This window comes from Spermophilus citellus (assembly GCF_964194105.1).
Source record: "Spermophilus citellus genome assembly, chromosome: 10".
Lineage (NCBI taxonomy): Eukaryota > Metazoa > Chordata > Mammalia > Rodentia > Sciuridae > Spermophilus > Spermophilus citellus.
The window spans coordinates 70,922,665-70,941,218 of NC_138197.1; the positions used below are offsets into that span (position 1 = coordinate 70,922,665).

The window sequence follows — 18,554 nt, forward strand, 5'->3', positions numbered from 1 at the left end:
ATAATCAAAATCAAGGAGCAGAGTGGAGAGGTGAAGGAGGAGGGGGTACAGAACGAACCTCCTGGATCTTTTCCAGCAGTTTGACCACCCCACACATTTCAGACCCACCCTCCACCTGCCTTCTTAGAATGATATTGACTTCTGAGGGCACAGACACATGTTTTGGTATGATTGGGTAGGGGACCAAAGGATGCTATGTCCTGGGTAGGGTTGGGGTGAACTCATGTAGTCCTTCTACTCAGGGCTCTCCCTTCACTTTCAGTGGGTGCTCTTTTTCAGGAGTCACAACCTGGAGGTAAGCAGCCCATGGAGACAGTATTGCCTGTCACCCCACCCATACCCCCAACCCTAGTACCTCACTCTTAGCAGGGGACTCAGGCGTGCTTGGCTTCCGGACAGTCACAGGCGGAGGCAGGGGGCTGCTGGCCAGGGTCGCAATCACCTGGCCCTGAGCATTCAACAACAGTTGGGGGGTCACAGCCTGGACTTGCAGGCTTTGGGCTGGTGCTGGGGCTGCCACACTAGCTGAGTTCACCACCCATGGAAGTGTTCCAATAACCTGGGAGGAAATAAGGCAGGGACCCCAGGCATGAGGGCAGTGCCCAGCTCCTCCCCAACCCAGATCCCCACACTGGTAGATGAAGATGCTAATTTGGACAAATCACTTAACCCCTCTGGCCTCCGTTTCCTCATCATCAAAGTTAAGGATTCACACTAGAGGGGCTCCTTTCTTTATTCTATCCAGAGCTGCAGCATGACAGCAATAGGTCTGTTTATGAATCAGGGACCTGGATGCCAATCCTGGCTCTGCAACATTTCAGTTATGTGGCTTAGTTTATCTCAACTTCAGTCTTCTTTCCCACCAAATGGGAATAAAAATCTCTACCTAATAGATTTGTACCAAAAATGAGAAAATGTATAAGAAAGCACCTAGCCCAAAGCGTAGCCACAAAGTAGGTGCTCTTTAAATGAAACCCCCCAACTAGAATGAGCACCTGTAGGACAGGTTAGTACTACCCCTGCCTGGCCTCAGCATCATCAGAGAGCCACCATAAGGAGCTATGAACAGCAATTTGACACCCTATTTGAGTTTCTATGACTGTTAGCCCAATTCCTGGCCCACTCCTGGCCAGCTTCTCCATAGCCCCCACCCCCCAGACTTGGCTTTGACCACTTGCCTGTCCCTGAGCATTGGTGAGGATCTGACTGCTGATCCCTGGCATGCTGGGAATGGCGTTGGTAATGACTGGAGTTGTAGTGAGGGAGCCCAGGATCTGGGTCTGTCCCCCGAGGGAAGCAGCACTGATCTGTGGGTGGAGGAAGAGTCCTGCTCAGAGGCCAAGGGGTGAGAAAGAGACTCTGATAGAGGGAAAAGGGCTGGGGGCATGGGGATGGGCATTTGTGAACATGGCCAGGACTGCAGGCCCATGTCCACAGCTGAATAGTATCCAGCACTATGTAGGGGCTTCAGGGGGCAGTAGGGTAGGGCAGAGACCACAGTCAAGAAGGTAACTGGTTAATCTTTTGGGCCAGGCCTGGGAGGGTAGAAGGGCCTGACTGGAGGGGCTGATGTGTTCCTAGTCACATCTGACAGCTCCACTGCCAAGTCGGGAGCCACACGGAATAGACACCAGCACAGAGTAGTGAGCCTCTAACTGCACTTCATGGCAGCTCACAGATTCGCAATCCCTAGACATCATCCCACCCTCCAAGGCTGGTCCAGTGGTTCAGGTTCTGGAGAATTTGCCCAGCCCTCTTGGCAGAGGCTGTATGCTTTTGCCTGAGCTGGACAGGCTGACAGCTGCAAGAAGACCTCAGAGGGAGCTCATCTCGGCTGATATGTTGGAAAAGGGCTGTAATCAAGGGGCAGGTCCTCCACTGCGGGAAGGGTCAGTTCTACCCTTTGCCCAAGATTTGATCCATCCCTGGTCATCCTTGGGTGAGGGCAGCAGCTTACGATTCCTGGACTAAACGCGAAGCCTGCAGGCTGCACGGTGATCTGTGGGGTGGTGTCCACTGGCTTGGGGGTGGGGGCAGCAGCGGTGGCAGCAGTGGGCTGTGGTAGGATGGCAGGCGTGGTCTGCAGCAGCGGCTGGGTCTGGAACAGTGTCTGGGGCTGGGCTGGTGGCCGGGGCTGGGCCGGTGAAGAGGCCTGGACTGGTGGGGTAGCTTGTACGGGTGCCGGGAGAGCGGTGTTCAGCACGGCAGCTGCTATGGAGCAAGGCAGAGACAGAAGTGCTCAAACGCCTAGCCATGGCCCAGAGTGGCTCCAATCCCAAGGGATCTGGCACAAGAATAACATGGGGTTGGGGCAATGGGCATAGGGGGCACGCAGCTGCTTTGATCCTTGAAGGGCTGGCACATGCCAGCATCTCTCATCCCCCCTCCCTTGGGCCAGGAGATGTGTAGGTTCAAGAACCAGATGTTGAATCTTCTTGCAGTCCTTCTCAGGAAGCTGGCATGGGGGGAGGGGCAGTCTCAGGCAGTTGGTTGAAAGAAGAAAGGCCTGCTGGGCTGACATGATGTCCTGGCCTAGAGTTCCAAGATGGTGCAGCAGCTCTGTGGCTGGGAGCCTGGGACACTGATGCAGACTCCAGGGCTGTTGCCCTGAGTGGGCCGTGGGTTCTGAGTCCGACATGGCAAGCACGTGTGCAGGAGTGGTAGTGTAGGGTGGTGGGGGGCCTGGTGCAGTCCTGGGGAGAGTTGCCGTTACCTTGCAGACCAGCTAAAGGTGGCTTGAATAGTGCCCCCGTGGGAGAAGCAGCAGTCAGTCCTGGGAGGGCGGCCACAGTTGCTGTAGGAATTGTCCACACGGCCAGCCCCTGCTGCCCAGCCACTTGACCTGCAATACTGATGGGGATAAGAAGAGGTTGAGTAACTGCCCCTGCTGGAACCATAACTCCTGTCAGAACTGTGGCTAAGTTTTCCTGAGTCAAGACCTGCAAAAGCAAACAAGATTTCAAAAAGAAAAGAAAAAATAAAAAATCAACATTGATAGCGCAAACACTGGGTCTCTTAGACCCAGTTGAGCACAAACAAAACATTTTAAGGGCAGTGGGGAGAGGCCACAGGAGGCAGGGAAGAGCCATGCCCTAGCTGGAGGCTGGACCTGAGCGGGTGCCTGAGCCATACTATCTTGCCTACAGAGAAGTGGCCCAAATCAAGGCAGGGCCCAGCCCTGCCCACTGGACAGGTAGGGCTGCACAGACCTTCTCTGCGGTCTGCTGTCTCTTAAGCCTCCCCCAAGTTTCCCCCAGGCTCTGGTGGAGGATGCCCTCTGACTGGATGCCTCAGAGAGTAGTGCATGGAACAAAGGTCACCAGGGCTGTGCTTGCCTGCAGGATCCTACAGGCAGCTTCTCACTGGCTGGGACTGCTCCCTGTCTCTAAATGAGGACTCTGAACACTCTATTAACTCTTCCAAGCATCTGCTAAAGGAGCTGACAAAGCTATTCACTTATTTCATTATTAAGATAAGCAGAAACTCTGCAGCATGAAAGAGTTAATGGAATTTCTATAGTTCTTTCTGGACCCAAAGAAACTGCCCAGCAAATGCAGATCTTTTCCAATGGGCCTGATTTGGGGAAGGGAGAGGCCAGGGGTCCCAGTAAGAGATTCCCTCCCTCAACCCATACCCTTTCTCTGTCCTGCCTCATGCAGTTCCCAGACCCTGGCCACCCCACACCTCATTCCTACCCACTGCCCTCAGTCCAGCTCCCTGGGGTGGCCCTTACCTGGGGGGCAGTTTGTACAGCCAGTGGTGTCAGGGTCTGCGATGCCTGAGGCTGGCTTGGGGCTTGGCTGAAGGTGGCAATAGCGGGGGCAGGGTTCGGAGGAATCCCGGGAAGTGACTTCACTTCATATGGCATTGAGAGAAAGAAGGACATGGAGTGAGCCTGATGTGAGTGGAGGGAGTCACTGGGGTAGAACATCTTGTCTGCCACCTGAAGTGGCAACTTTCAGCCCCATTTTGTATTTCTGCATAACTGAAAACTATTTGTTGGCCTTCCCTGGCCCACAAGGCAGCTTCCCCAACACTACTTATAGTGAGAGTAGGAGGCTGGTAGTTCTGTGCCAGATCTGGAAGATAGCCACTCTCTTCCTGAGTTAGGCACAGGGAAATTAGGTGCTGGCAGGCACCTCTGCAAGCAACCTGTGGGCTGCTCCTGCTTAACCACAGGCATCCTGCTAGCATCTGATTAGAGAAAACATTTTGCCTTAACCATGAGGTAGGCCGCACTCCAGAGCCAGCTGTAACTGGTTTCTTGCACAAACTCACCAGAATGATTCCTGACCTTACCTTTACCTTTTGCTCATTAAGGTTGATTACTATATATACTCACATACCCTTTAGCTACCTAATTAAAACTGAGCAATTTTCCCTAAAAGGTCCTCCCAATTCAGAGAATCTCTTCCATTTTCAGCCTCCTCCGATTAATTTTCCTGAACAATATAAACCACAACCCATATATCTGTGAGTCTCTCAAACTTTGGGCACGCCTGCACTTAGTCCTTGAGTATGTACTTTCACTTTGCAATAAACTCCCTTTGCCACTGAAACTCTGATGTGTCCTTAAATTGTTTTCTGTAATGTGGTCAACAACCTGGAAGGGTCAGGAGCAGTGGTGCATGCCTGTAATTCCAGCAAAGCAGGAGGCTGAGGCAGGAGGATCACACAGTAAGATCATATCTCAAATTAAAAAAAAAAATTTTGTTGGACAAAATGTAATGAAACACAAAAAGGTAGACTTTTATAATTTATGTTTGCCACATAACTTATAAAACCTACCTTATATGTGGGCTTTTCTTTTTATCTAAAAAAATGAAACATTCATTTTATTAGGTCCTATTTCCTTGGACCCTGGTGTCCAAGGGTTTATGTATATTTAGGATTTTTCCACTTCCTTCCATACTGCTTTACAGAAAGACTAAACTAACTCTCAGAATCACCAAAAATGTACCTGCTTCTCCACAGCACCACCTAAGTTAGGTTTTAGCACTTTTTTTTTTTTTTTTTTTTTTTTTTTTGCTTAATAGTCATGTGCTACCTTCCCTGTCTGCCCTGCCCACCCACCATGGCAGTACTGGGGAGTAAACCCCAGTAGAAGACCCCTCTGCAAGGTGTTGAGGAGAAAAGTCATTGTGCTTTGAGCCATATCCCCAGCCTGTTTTATATTTTATTTTGAGATAGGGTCTTGCTAAGCTGCTTAGAGACTCACTAAATTGCTGAGGCTGGCTTTGAACTTGTAATCCTTCTGCCTCAGCCTCCCAAGAAGCTGGGATTACAGGTGTGTGCCACTGCACCTGGATCCCCAGCCTTTTTATATTTTTTATTTATTTAAAAATTTTTTTTTAGCTGTCAGTGGACCATTATTTATTTATTTATGTATTGTACGTGGTGCTAAGGATTGAACCCAGCACCTCACAATGCTAGGCAAGCTCTCTATCACTGAGCCACAGCCACGGCTCCTTATTTTTTATTTGAGACAGGGTCTTTCTAAGTCATTGAAGCTGACCTTGGACTTGCCATTCTCCTGCCTCAACCTCCTGAGTTGCTGTGATTACAGGCATGTGCCACCAGCATCTGTGATACTTCAAAGTCAACTACTTTTCTTCTCATTGATAGCAAATTTAAAATTTTTTCCATATGATGACTTCCTTTTATGTCAATATTTAATTTGTCTTTGACAGGATTTTTAGTGGACTATACCACAAAGAAGACATTTTTTAAATTTTTTTTTTTTTTTAGTTTTAGGTAGACACAATATCTTTATTTCACACTTACGTGGTGCTGAAGATCGAACCCAGTGCCTTGTGCATGCTAGGTGAGCACTGTACCACTGAGCCACAACCCCAGCCTCCAAAGAAGACATTTTTTAATTAAAAAATTATTATTATTATTTTTAAAAAATTTGAGACAGCGTCTTGCTAAATTGCCCAGGTTGCCATCCTTCCTGATACCTAATTCTGTTCCTTTTCAAACCTGCTCTGAGAAATGAATTCTCAGTAGCTGGGAAGGGGAAAAATAATTAAAGAAACAATAGCAAAGATGTTCAAGGCAGAACTGTTAATGAAAATAAAAAGACAAACAATTTCACATGAAGTAGGTTATGAATCTATGTCACTAATAGAAATGGGCATATGAAATAATATGGTGCAGAGTGTTATACTCCATGTCTACTCTCGGTGGCTGCACATACAAAAATATGTGTGTGGCAAGGACTGGACACAAGAGAGACACAAATTACTAGATTATTTTTAATCCTGAAAAGATCCTCTATTACTTTGTTTTGTTTTAATATGAGAGACCCCTTCTTAGTATTGCATACCAAGAAAGGTCCCATCAATCTAAGCTGGCAGCTTATTAGGTAGTACCATCAAACTACCCTGACAATGGGACCAGGGTTGTGGCTCAGTGGTAGAGCACTTGCCTAGCATGTGTGAGGCACTGGGTTTAATCCTCAGCACCACATAAAAATAAATAAATAAAATAAAGGTATTATATGTGTACACACACACACACACACACACACACACACACACACACTTGCGCCCTGACAATGACTAAAATCCTTTCACTGAGACGAAGACTTTGGTGAAAGGCTTAAATATACAGACCTCTGGAAGAAGATGCACACTACATAAGCACTCATGCTGAAGTGTAAATAATTGATTTAGAATCCATTTCTCAGAGCAGTTTTGGAAAAGAAGCAGAATTAGGTGCCAGAAAATGAGTTATGGAAGACAAGAAACCTCCTCAGGGTTTTCTGAAAAGGAGCCCCATCTCCACAGTGGCTCTGCTGAGAGGAACAAGTGGGATAAGAGTCCTTGTCTGTCCTGCCCATTCTCCAGGGAATTGCACCTTAAAAAAAAGTAGGTGGAATCCCTTGTCATTCCTATATTCAAAAGGAGAATTAAGATACTGAGGTCACTAGGGTCCCAAGAACCTGCATACTGATTTGCAAGTAGATCAAGGATGGTGAAGTTATGCCATTTTCTTGTTAAGAAGCTGTTGTTTCTCTGAAGTTTGTTAGTTCTAATTTGCTCTTTTTTGGCTCCTCCCCTTATCCCCTCCCCCTGTCCGAATCTCCAGTCTAGGGAAGGGGTGAAGAACAGTAGAAGGCCAGAGGAAATGAATCATGGTGTTCTGAGGGAACTGGTAAAGGAGGCCTAAGGCTTCCTGCAAAAGAAGACCACTCTGCAAGGTGTTGAGGAGGAAAGTCAATAAAAGGTCCCTCAAGGCTGGAAAGCAGCACCAGGGCCACCCAGGGCAGCCCTGTTTCTCTCACAGCTGTCTTGCAGGTGAATGCAGCTTACTCTGTAAGGTTGGCTTTGCAGAGGGGCAGCACCTATAAAACTGCAGAGAGGAAGGAGCAGGGATTTTTCAGGAGTTCTACCTAGTCTCCTTTCTTTGAGGAAAGTAGGATGCCCTCCCATTCTCAGTTCCTGGGACATCTCAGTTCTACCACAAAAAGGACAGGGTTAGAAAGGCCAGAAGGATACTGAAGGCCCAGTTCTCTTTGCATTGGGTCTGACCATTTGGTTTGGACCTAGGAGCTCTCTGAGGTTGATTCAAACTAAGCTGAAACATGCCAATCACCTCCCATCATTCCCAGTTTAGGCCTAGAAGTGGCTGTAAGAGGAACTAAAGCTCCAGGAAAAAAGAATGCAGAGTAGCCCTACATGCTGACTAAAAGTGGACTGTGGTCACAGGCTGCCCAGCGGATGGGAAGACAAAATCCTAATGCCACCTGGGCCCCTGGGACACATGCTGGCTCCCCAGAGAATCACAATGGACTCAGAGGTAGTGATACCAGATTGGAGCAATGGTCTCATACCAGCCTCTGCAGAGGGGTCTGGGTTGTCTGGTCCTGGGTTGCTGGCTTCGGCAGGGCCTCCACTCTGAGAGCTGTCAGCAGCCACACTCTCCAGTCCTTTGCCCTCATCTTCAGCAGGGATCTGGGCATCCACTCCAACTTCTAGCACTCGGATGGTCTCGTGGCTTGACATCACGATGACCTGTAGGCAGACGACAAGGAACACCGCTGAGAGGAGGAGTCAGCATAGCCCCTGGTATGGCTGGAGGAGAGAGAGGGTACTTCAGATGTAGACCTCCCAAGCAGCAAACAGTGTGCTCTGTGAGAACACCAGATTCTGGGGGCAGGCTACTACTCTCCTACTCCATGGAAAGAGCTGCTAGAAGAAGACAGGTCCTAGTGTCAGGGAGAAGGGTCTGACACAGTTGGGAAAAGTCCCAGAAGTTTACCACTTGAGAGATAGTTCTATTTGCTCCCCCTCTTGGGCTAAGTTCAGGGAATAGGAAATGGCCTATCCCACAAACTTGCAAGGATGTCCTCTTGGCTGCTAGGACATGGTAGTGTGGCTATGAGGGATCCTAACACAGTACACATGACTTAAGTTGGACCAGGAAACAAATCCATCTTTGATTCTCTTGAATCTGTCTGGAAGTTCCCCAAAGGTAAAGGGATGGAAAATAAATGCTCCCTATGCTGAGTAGCTTTTAAGCTCACAATGCCTTTATTTCCAAAACTCTGGAGTAAATCACCAGGATTCCCCTGCAAGTTAACTTTCTGAAAGAAGGGTGAGGAATCCTAAAGATGTTCTGATCTTCCTCACCCAGCCCAGCTATGGCTCCAGTGGAGCTGGGTATCCTAACAGCCTGTGGTTTCTATCATGCTATCCATCAGTGGGCATGCTCAGAGTACAAGGGTGATCCTCTATGTGTATGATGCAGGCAGACCCTAAGTCACCTTAGAACACTTGGTGGTCTTCTGCTCAAATGCCCTGTTTCAAGCACTGAAGTACTGCCACTTGGGCCCTTCAAGAATCAGAGACAAAATCTGTACATTAAAGTGCTTTGTGTCAGTCCTCCCGTGCACTTGGCCTGGGCCATAAACCACTGCCACACATGCTTCTGAAGCCTGAAAACTGAATCCAGCCAGAAACTTCTGTAAAAAGTGACAAAATGATATTTTCCCAACAGGAAACTAAAAGTGAAATAAATCCCCCAAAGCATTCCCTTTTACTGACTCAAACTCGATCTATGAGGGGCTTCACTGCACTTACATTTTAAAAGACATTCATTTTTTTTCTCCTTTTAAAAAATGACACAAGAACTAAACAGTCATTGCAGAAATTTTTTTAAAATTAGAAAAAATTAAAAGTAAATTACTTGGTGTCCAAACCTTTCCTTGTTTAAATTATATGTATTTGTGCATTTTAATTCCAATTTTAAAAGTCACAGCTAAATCCCCCAACTCAGAATCTGAGAAGTCCTAGTTGGCAACTCCCCGTGATGAAATAACCATGAACTTTGGTAGGAAACAAAGACGGGTGCTGTGGAGCCTTCCTCCCCTACCCACACCCTTTTGTCCATTGCCCTTACCACCCCATCCCTTCTTATCCCAGAAGATACCTGCTCATTGACAGTCAGAGAGGACTCGGACCCGGCTCCAGGATCCATGGTCAGTTGTCAGGGTGGGGTGGGGGCTGGCCCACACCTAGTGCATCCTGGGTAAGATGGGATTGGAAAAGCAAAGGCTGATATGATACAGCAATATAATTTCCAGACCATCTAGAAAAGTCAGAAATAGAATGATAGGAAGACAGAAAAGTTAGGTTCTCCCAAGTATCTGGAGAAGTAAGGAAGCAGGATTCTAAGAGTCTCACTTCCTACAGAATCCCAGGAGAACCAGGAACATCTGTGCTTAGAATGACAAGAGAAAAGGGAGGACCAGGCATTTCTCCCTGGGAGTTCCCTGATCCAGTGGGAGACAGCACACCCAGAAGAACCCAAAACAAATATGACAGTTAATCAGACCCTTAGACAAAGATGAGGAGCACTCTGGTTATCAGATAATTACTCAGAGGAGAAATCTGGGTGAACTTCCTGGAAAAGATGGTAAAGACATAAATTAGCAAAGTGGTCTCAAACTTTAATATGCACCTTTAATATCACCACCTGGAGCATTTACTAAAAATGCATATCCCAGAACCTTTCCCTCCAACAACTCTCAGAGTCTGATTCAGAGGGTGAATCCCAGATTTTGCTCTCAGGTGAGTTTGTGGCAGTGGCCTAAGGACCACAGTGGCCTGCCGGCACATAGCAGATAGAACATCTCAGATGGTGGAACAGCCTGCCAAATCCAATAAGGAGTGGGAAAACCCATGTCTGGCTGGAGCCACAAACCACAGAGTTGAAAGAAATAAAAGAAATAACCAGGTACAGTGGTGCACACCTGTACACCCAGCTACTCCAGAGGCTGGGGCAGGAGAATGGTAAATTCAAGGCCAAACTGGGCAACTTAGTGAGACCCTGTCTCAAAGTAAAATAAAAAGATAAAAAGAGTGGTGATGTAACACTGTGGTAGAGTGCCCTTAGGTTCAATTTCTAGTGATGCAAAAAAAAAAAAAAAGAAAGAAAATAAAAAGTAAATAAAAGAGGTAAATAGATTTATGTTTAGACGTTTATATAGACATGAGGGCATTAAAATTGAGTTGAAAGCCTACTGTAGGCTACTGTGGGCTATGTACTTTATGTAATACTCACTGTATTAACTGATGTATTATTACTCATGCCCACTCTGGGTGAGGAGTGGGAGTGGTGACATTAGTATCACCACATTACAGTGAGGAAACTAAACTCAGGAAGGTATTCTGAATTCTTCACTTTTCCCTTCCTTTTTCTCTTTCTCATATCACCCCCATTTTTCTTTTCTTTTCTTCTGTTTTTGTTTGTTTTGTTTTGTTTTACAGTGCTAAGAATAGAAGCCAGGGCTTGTGCATATTAGGCAAGTGTTCTACCTGAGCCATACCCGCATCTCTCACCCTGTTTGAAATTTGGGGTAAAATTCTGCTATGGTCTGGATGTTTCTGTCCCCTCCAAATTCATGCTGAAATCCTACTTCCCAAAGTCATGATATTAAGAGGTGGGGTCTTTGGTAGGTGATGAGGTTTCATGAATAGATTTAGAGCCTTTTAAAAGAGACCACAGAGCATATATGATTACATGAAAACAGAGCAAGAAGGAACTGGGAGGACACACGTCCTCACCAGACACTGACACCTTAATCTTAGACTTCCCAGCCTCCAGGGTTGTAAGGAATAAACTTCTGTTGTATCTAAATTATCTGATTTATGATATTTTGTCATAGCAGCCCAAACAGACTAAGACAAAGTCATGTAACATAAAATTCACCATTTTAACAATTTAATTATTTAATTTTTCACTGCTGAGACTCCAACTCAGAGCCTTGGGCATAGCTAGGCAAGCACTTTACCACTGAGCAACATTCCTAGTCCCCTTTTTAATTATCTTTAAGTGCATGATTTAGTGGAATTTAGTACATTCATAATGTTGTGCAACTGTTACCAACTAGAACTTACCAGTTCTAGAACATTTTCATCAACCAAAAGGAAATTCTGCCAGTTAATACTTCCCCCCCGACTACCACCTCCCAGGAGGTAACAATCTGCTTTCTCTCTATATATGAATTTGTCTATTTTGGATATTTCATATAAATGGAATAATACAATATATGACATTTTACTTAGCATATGTTTTCAAGGTTTATCCATATAGTAGCACATATGAGGACTTCATTTCTTTTCATGGCTGAATAATATTTTGTTATATGGATCTACTACTTTTTTTTTTTTTTTTTTTTTTTTTGTGTGTGTGTGTGTGTGTGATGCTGGGGATTGAACCAAAGCCTAAGCAAAGACTCTACAAACTGAGCTATATCCCCAGCCCCAGATCTACTACTTTTTTTTTTTTTTTTGAGATATTGGGGATTTAACCGAGGGGCACTTTATCACTGAGCTACATACCTAGTCCTTTTTAGTTTTTATTTTGAGACAAGGTCTTGCTAAGTTGCTTTAGGGCCTCACCTCACTAAGGTGCTGAGGCTAGCCTTGAACTTGTGATCTTCCTTCCTCAGCCTCCCGAGTTGCTGGGATCCCAGGTATGCACCACCCAGCCTACATTTTGTTTATCCATTCACTAGATTTGATGGATATTTGGGTTATTTCTATCTTTTGGTTATTGTGCACAGTGTGTCTATAAATATTTGTGCATAATTTGTTTAAATGTCTGTTTTCAATTCTTTTGAATATGCATCTATTGCTGGGGTTTTAGCATCTTTCCCCCTTGACAAAATGCCTCCTGGTCAACCAGGCAAGGCGAACCTTGAGGTTTCATCCCTCCTCTTCCTTCCTCAACATTCTTAGAGTGGGAGTCAAGGGAAAGATAAGCAATTCAAGATAGCTGTCCATTTCAAAAAAGAAAAAAGCTTTCCCTTTCCAGGCAGGACAGGGGATGCAGGAGAGACAGAAGAATTTTCTGGAAGAACTAGTGAGCCTCTGCCTACCTTCCTGGGATATTAGCCTCATTCTTGGGTGATGTCCTCCCACCATATTTTGTACATGGGAGTCTTCCATGAAATTTTCTAGGGACTTGGCAATTTACTACCACTGCTGAATGAAAACTGAGATGAGCCAATGAAAGTTGTTCATGTAGAAGTAATCAGTAAGTCATTTGCAAATTCAATTAAAAGGCAGAGATAAAATTGAAAGAAAAGGTGTGCAAGGTGAATTTAGGTCTATTATAGCTTGACAATATACATTCCAAAGGAAGAAGAAATTTCCATTTCCAAAGAAGGCCATCATGAGGAAGGCAGCAGTAGCCAGTCTTTGAGACATCTGCTCAGAGAAGTAAAAGCTTGCTCAGAATCTTATAGTGGCCGAGGCCATTCATAAGGAGTGGTTAAGCATAGACTGGTATTCACTTTGTGACTGTGTTATGAGGGCTGAGCTGAAGGGTACAGTCAATCAACCCTTGGGTCCCTCTCTAGGTAATCTCAATCCGTTTGACAACTACCAAATCAAAATCTCTATCTTAGATTTCATCCAAGAACTTTAGACTCATATCAAACTCCCTATTGAATGCTCACATCATTTAATCTGATATAAGAAAAACTAAGGCTTGGTGATTCACCTTTGAGATTCTATGAGTTTTGAGAACCTGGGTCCTCGGTGTCTAGTCCTTTGTGTTCAGGACAGTAGGCCTGAGTCAGCCGCTGGCCATACCTAGGCTCATCCTAACCCACTAATCAGACTTTAGTCCAACAGAAATCTGCATACAGCAGAGGCAAAAGACTCCCCTTGTTCCAGACTTTAGGCCTCCCTTCTATCTTAGTCTCCTATCATAGTCACATATGTGATATAAATGTCTCTCTAATGAGTAGGCACTCAGCATTTTAACTCTGAGCTATGTGCCATGGATTCCCTTGCTTGCTTACTTGTGCACTTTACTCTGGACCTGCTCTAACCCCTCATCACTTTCCACATTTTCTCAAGCTTCAGGCTGTGACTTGGTTTCACTGATTAGGCGGTTATCTTGTTTGCTTTCAGACCATTTCCCCAGTGATGTGAAAATAGCACATTTGGAGAATCCCCTTTGAGCCCCGGATGCCATTCATTGTCTACAGCCTGATAGACAGGGAGGAAAAAGGATCAGCTGTCATGTTTAAGAGAAGGAGCTCCTTTCCCCACCCCAGCAAAGCAGAACTGATCTGGTTAAAGCTGGGGAGGGAATCAGAGCCCATCCAGAACCTTCTCCTTTGCCTTCTCTCTACAATGACTCAAGTTTGAAAAACACCTGAATCAAGATACCTATGTAGGGGCTGGGGTTGTGGCTCAGTGGCAGAGCACTTGCCTCGCACCTGTGAGGCACTGGGTTCGATACTCAGCACCACATAACAATAAAGATATTGTATCCATGTATAACTAAAAAAATTTAAAAGACACCTATGTAATTCATGTATCCTTTGCTTTTCTGTGCTAGAGTCTAAAATCCAAGCAATCTCAGAACAGAATGAACTGTGGGTGCTGAGGCATTTGTCCACAACCTAAGAACCCAGAAAGGTCCAAGGCCATCTAGGAGTTTCAATGGAGAGGAAGAGCTGGTTCTACTTGTCATTCTCCTTTGGAACTGTTCTGGACTTCAGGTAATATTCCAAGACACCCAGGAGGAGAATTGAGAAATCCCAAACAAGTCAGAACTTCCTAGAACAGTCTGAGATTCTAGTAGAAGAAATCCTGAAATGTCTTGTCCTGGTCAACACATATTTCCATGGCTACTATGTGTTGGATATAGTGGGAGGAAAAAATACATTTCCCACCTTTGTCAAGAAGTCTACAGTCCAATAGGGAAGACAAGGAAATAAAAAGGTAAGTATAATACAGCATTTCTAAGTATCCTGGTGGATGAAGAGAAGTCAGTGGAGGATCCACAGGAGGGACATACAATGCAGTTTTGTGTGATCCTTGTTCTCACAAAGGTATGTATTTCAGACATGAATCTTGATATAAGAAAAATCTTGTCCTTTGTAGGAAAGTGAAACTTGTGTGGGATTTAGATTTTTTTTATATTTATTTTTTAATTTTAGGTGGGCACAATATCTTTATTTTACATTTATGTGGTGCTGAAGATCGAACCCAGTGCCTCGTGCATGCTAGGCAAGCACTCTACCACTAAGCCACAACCCCAGCCCCAGACTTTGTGTGTGTGGTGCTGGGGACTGACCCAGAGAACTACTTCCCAGCCCTTTTCATTGTTTATTTCATTTTTTTTTTTAATTGAGACAGTAGGGCTGGGGATATAGCTCAGTTGATAGAGTGCTTGCCTCCCATGCACAAGGCTCTAGGTTCAATCCCCAGAAACACATACACACACCAAAGAGAGAGAGAGAGAGAGAGAGAGAGAGAGAGAGAGAGAGAGAGAGAGAGAGATGGGGTCTTATGAGGTTGCCCAGGCTGACCTAGAATTTGCAAACATCCTGCATGGGCCTCCCCGGTAGCTGGTATTACAGGTGTCACTGTGCTCAGCTAGATTCAGCCTTTTAACTCGGACCCATTTCTGTTTTTTAAATCAGCCCCTTAACACTCAGTATGGTCAAAGTTTGCAATGTGTTAAATATCTTCCCATTATATACTCATTTTTTTAGGGTAGAGAATACTCTGTGTGAAGTTAGCAGAGTCCAAAGAAAGCCTGGGTAAGCTGAATTTAGTTTTATCTGTATTCAATTGAAAGAAAGTCACATTTGTTGTAAATTCATCTTTCAGAATTTTAACATTATAATGCTCTCTGGTTAGGTTGTTTTTTTGACATTAGTGCTAAACCACTTTTACATTTAAATTCACACCTGCTTACTTCTTGCAGAGCTGACACTCAGACTGGCTGCCAGAAGAGGGCAGGAGATTGGGACATAGAGGTAGCTGGGGCTGCAGAGAATGGTACAGCCAATTCACTCTTCACTGCTTCCCTGGGTGTTCTCACACAGTCTGGGAACTTACTTGCTTATTATTTTTGCAGTACTGGGGATTGAACTTTGGGACACTCTGTCACTGAGCTACATCCTCATTCCCCCATTCCTCTCATTCCTGAGGAACAAAAGTCATGATAACTTATGAAACCCAGGCCTTTAATACACAGCATTAAGAGCATGGTCCAGAGACATCTCAGTTTTGATGTTTACGAGGTAGAGTACTTTGGACAAATGATTTAATTTCTGTGCCTCAGTTTCTCCATCTACAAAATGGAAATAATGATAGCACCTATTTCCTAGGGCTATTGTAAAGAACGAATAATTCTAATATAATAATTATATTCTAATAATTCATTGTATATGAATGCCTGACATATACTAAGTGATCAGAAAGTGGAAGATAGTATAATTAATTTGCATACATTATCTCAATTATGTTTTTCAACTTAGTGTAATAGTTAAGAACTTTGGTTTGTCTCTCAGTTTCACTATTTCTTAATTGTGAGAACTTGGGCAAGGGCCCATGTTCTATGCCTCAGTCACCATATTTGTAATAAATTGTGTAAAAATCCAATAAAGCCAGGCATGGTGGTGTTCACCTGTAATCCTAGCAGCTTAGAAGGCTGAGGCAGGAGGATCTCAAGTTCAAAGCTAGCCTCAGCAACTTAGCAAGACTCTGTCTCAAAATTTTTAAAAAAAGTTTTAAAAAGGGATGGGGGGCTGAGATTGTGGCTGGCCTAGCACAGGCAGGACCGGGTTCGATCCTCAGCAAATAAAAAATAAAGGCATTGTGTTGTGTCCATCTTAAAAAAAAAAAAAAGGGATGGGGATGTAGCTCAGTAGTTCAGCATTCCTGGGTTTAATCCCTGGCACCAAAAAAAAAAAAAAAAAAGTACAATAAGTGTTACCTATTATTATTATAATTTGACACCAGCCCCATGAGGCCACAGAGCTTAATGGTTACATAGAGAATACCATAGCTTGACCAACTGTGTGACTGTCTGGGGGTTGATAGATTACCTCTCTGTTTTCTCACTGAAAAGATCCTAATAAGAGGGCTTACTTTGGAATTATTGTACAAAACACCAAGAACAATGCATTAACTAGTGGCTATGGTCTGAATCTGAAATGTCCCCCCAAAGCTCAGATGTTGAAGGCTTGGTCCCTAGGAATGTCCAGAGGAGCAGTCTTTGGAAGGTGGTTGGCGACAAGGGCTCTCATCTCACCCATAAGTTAACCCATTGATGGAGTCATAGCTTAACAGACCACTGGGTACTAGTGTGGAAACTTTAGGAGGCAGGGCCAAGTTGAAGGAATTAGGTCACTGAGGGTCTTTCCTTAATGGGCATATTTTGTCCCTGGCCTCTTCCCTCTCCCACCTTCTCTTTACTAGCTGCCAAGAGGTGAGCAGCTTTGTTCAACCACATCTTCCCCACCGTGATCATCTGCCTTGCCACAGGCCTAAAAGTAGTGAAGCCAGCTGACCGTGGACTGAAACATCTGAAATCATGAGCCAAATAAACCTTTCCTCCTTTAACTTGATTTATCTCAGGTATTTTATCACAGTGACAGAAAGCTGACTAACATACTAATACTACTTCCATTTTACAGATGAGAAGGCTAAAGATCAAAGAAAGATAAAGGGGGACTGGGGTCATAGAGTGCTTGCCTACCACATGTGAGGCACTGGGTTTGATCCTCAGCACTACAGAAAAATAAATGAATAAAATAAAAATATTGTGTCCATCTACAACTAAAAATATTTTTTAAAAATAAAGAAAGAGGGGCTGGGGTTGTGGCTCAGCCGTAAAGTACTCGCCTAGCACATGTGAGGCCCTGGGTTCGATCCTCAACACCACATAAAAATAAATAAATAAAATAAAGGTATTATGTACAACTAAAAAAATATATATATAAAAAAAAATAAAGAAAGAGAGGGGCTGGGATTGTGGCTCAAAGGTAAAGCGCTCATCTGGTGTGCGTGAGGCACTGGGTTTGATCCTCAGCACCACATAAAAAAAATAAAGATATCATGTCCACCTATAACTAAAAAATAATTTAAAAAAATAAAAAATAAAGAAAGAGAGATAAGGGAATGGGCTTCCAAGCAAACCTAGGTTCGAATATTAGCCTTGCCATAAAAGAGTTGTGTGGTTTTTTTGTTTGCTTTTTGCACTGTGGGTTAAACCCAAGGAAATTCTACCACTGAGCTACAACCCTTTTATTTTTTTACAACTTTTTATTTATACAACCTTTTTTATTTTTTAATTTGAGACAGAGTCTCATTAAGTTGCTGAGACTGGCCTTAAACTTGGGATCCTTCTGCCTCAGTCACCCTGGTTGCTGGGATTACAGGGGTGCCCCACTGCACCCGGCAGTCAGTTGTGTGATTTTTGAGCAACTTATTTAACCTCTCAGAATCTTAATTTCCTTATCTTTAAAATGGCAACTAAATAGCCTTACACAATAATATAGAATCATGTAAGTAAAATACTTAGCATGGTGCACATAACATGACCCTCACTTTTATCTGTAGAGAAATGGAAGTAGAGAGAGGCCAGGTGATTTCATCAAGGGAATAGCAGATTCAAACTTTCAGGCCAAGTCCACCTGCTTCAGATCTCTATCCTTCCAAAAACACAAAAAGCTTCCTATCAGGAAATAGGAGGAATTCTTATGGGGACTATTCTGGCCCCCAAAATAATATTATCATTAATGTTTATGAAGTGTTCATGCTCTGCTCAATGGTGACCCTCCTGTCACTTGCCCACCCACAAGACTATAAAAATGTTTTAAGCCAGGCACAGTGACTATATATATACCTATAATTCCAGCCACTCATGAGACTGAGGCAGGAGGATCACAGGTTCAAGGCCAGCTTCAACAACATATCAATACTCTGTTTCAAAGAATAAAAAAAGCTGGCGATGTAGCTCAGTGGTAGAGTGCTTACTTAGAATGATCAAGGTCCTGGGTTCAGACTCCAGTACTGAAAAAAAAAGTTTTAAATTGTAAAGCATCATAAAAAATTAAAAAGATTACTGTTATAATTAGTTAATTATTTTTATTTATGGTACTGGGGGTGATGGTTAAACTCAGATCCTTGCAATGCTAACTAAGCATATGCTTCATCACTAAGCCACATCCCTATTACAACTATTATAATTTTTTTAAAGAGAGAGAGAATATATATATATATATATATATA

General features: G+C 44.1%; 1 protein-coding gene across 6 annotated transcripts in view; it reads right to left on the reverse strand.

Annotated features, from left to right (window-relative positions):
• The window catches only part of POU6F1 (POU class 6 homeobox 1), a 29,569-nt gene that overhangs the window by 8,448 nt on the left and 2,567 nt on the right, over positions 1-18,554 (reverse strand). Inside the window, exons 2-8 of one of the 6 annotated variants that reach the window (XM_081312011.1) lie at positions 9,436-9,594; positions 7,838-8,018; positions 3,734-3,855; positions 2,714-2,939; positions 1,958-2,211; positions 1,179-1,307; positions 356-559 (exon numbers count right to left, since the gene is read on the reverse strand). In XM_081312011.1, the coding sequence (XP_081168137.1) occupies positions 356-559; positions 1,179-1,307; positions 1,958-2,211; positions 2,714-2,939; positions 3,734-3,855; positions 7,838-8,018; positions 9,436-9,483 (1,164 nt within the window). In that variant the 5' untranslated portion in view covers positions 9,484-9,594. The remainder of the gene's footprint in view (positions 1-355; positions 560-1,178; positions 1,308-1,957; positions 2,212-2,713; positions 2,940-3,733; positions 3,856-7,837; positions 8,019-9,435; positions 9,595-18,554) is intronic. The other 5 variants (XM_081312010.1, XM_081312012.1, XM_081312013.1 and 2 more) reach the window with 5 other exon arrangements.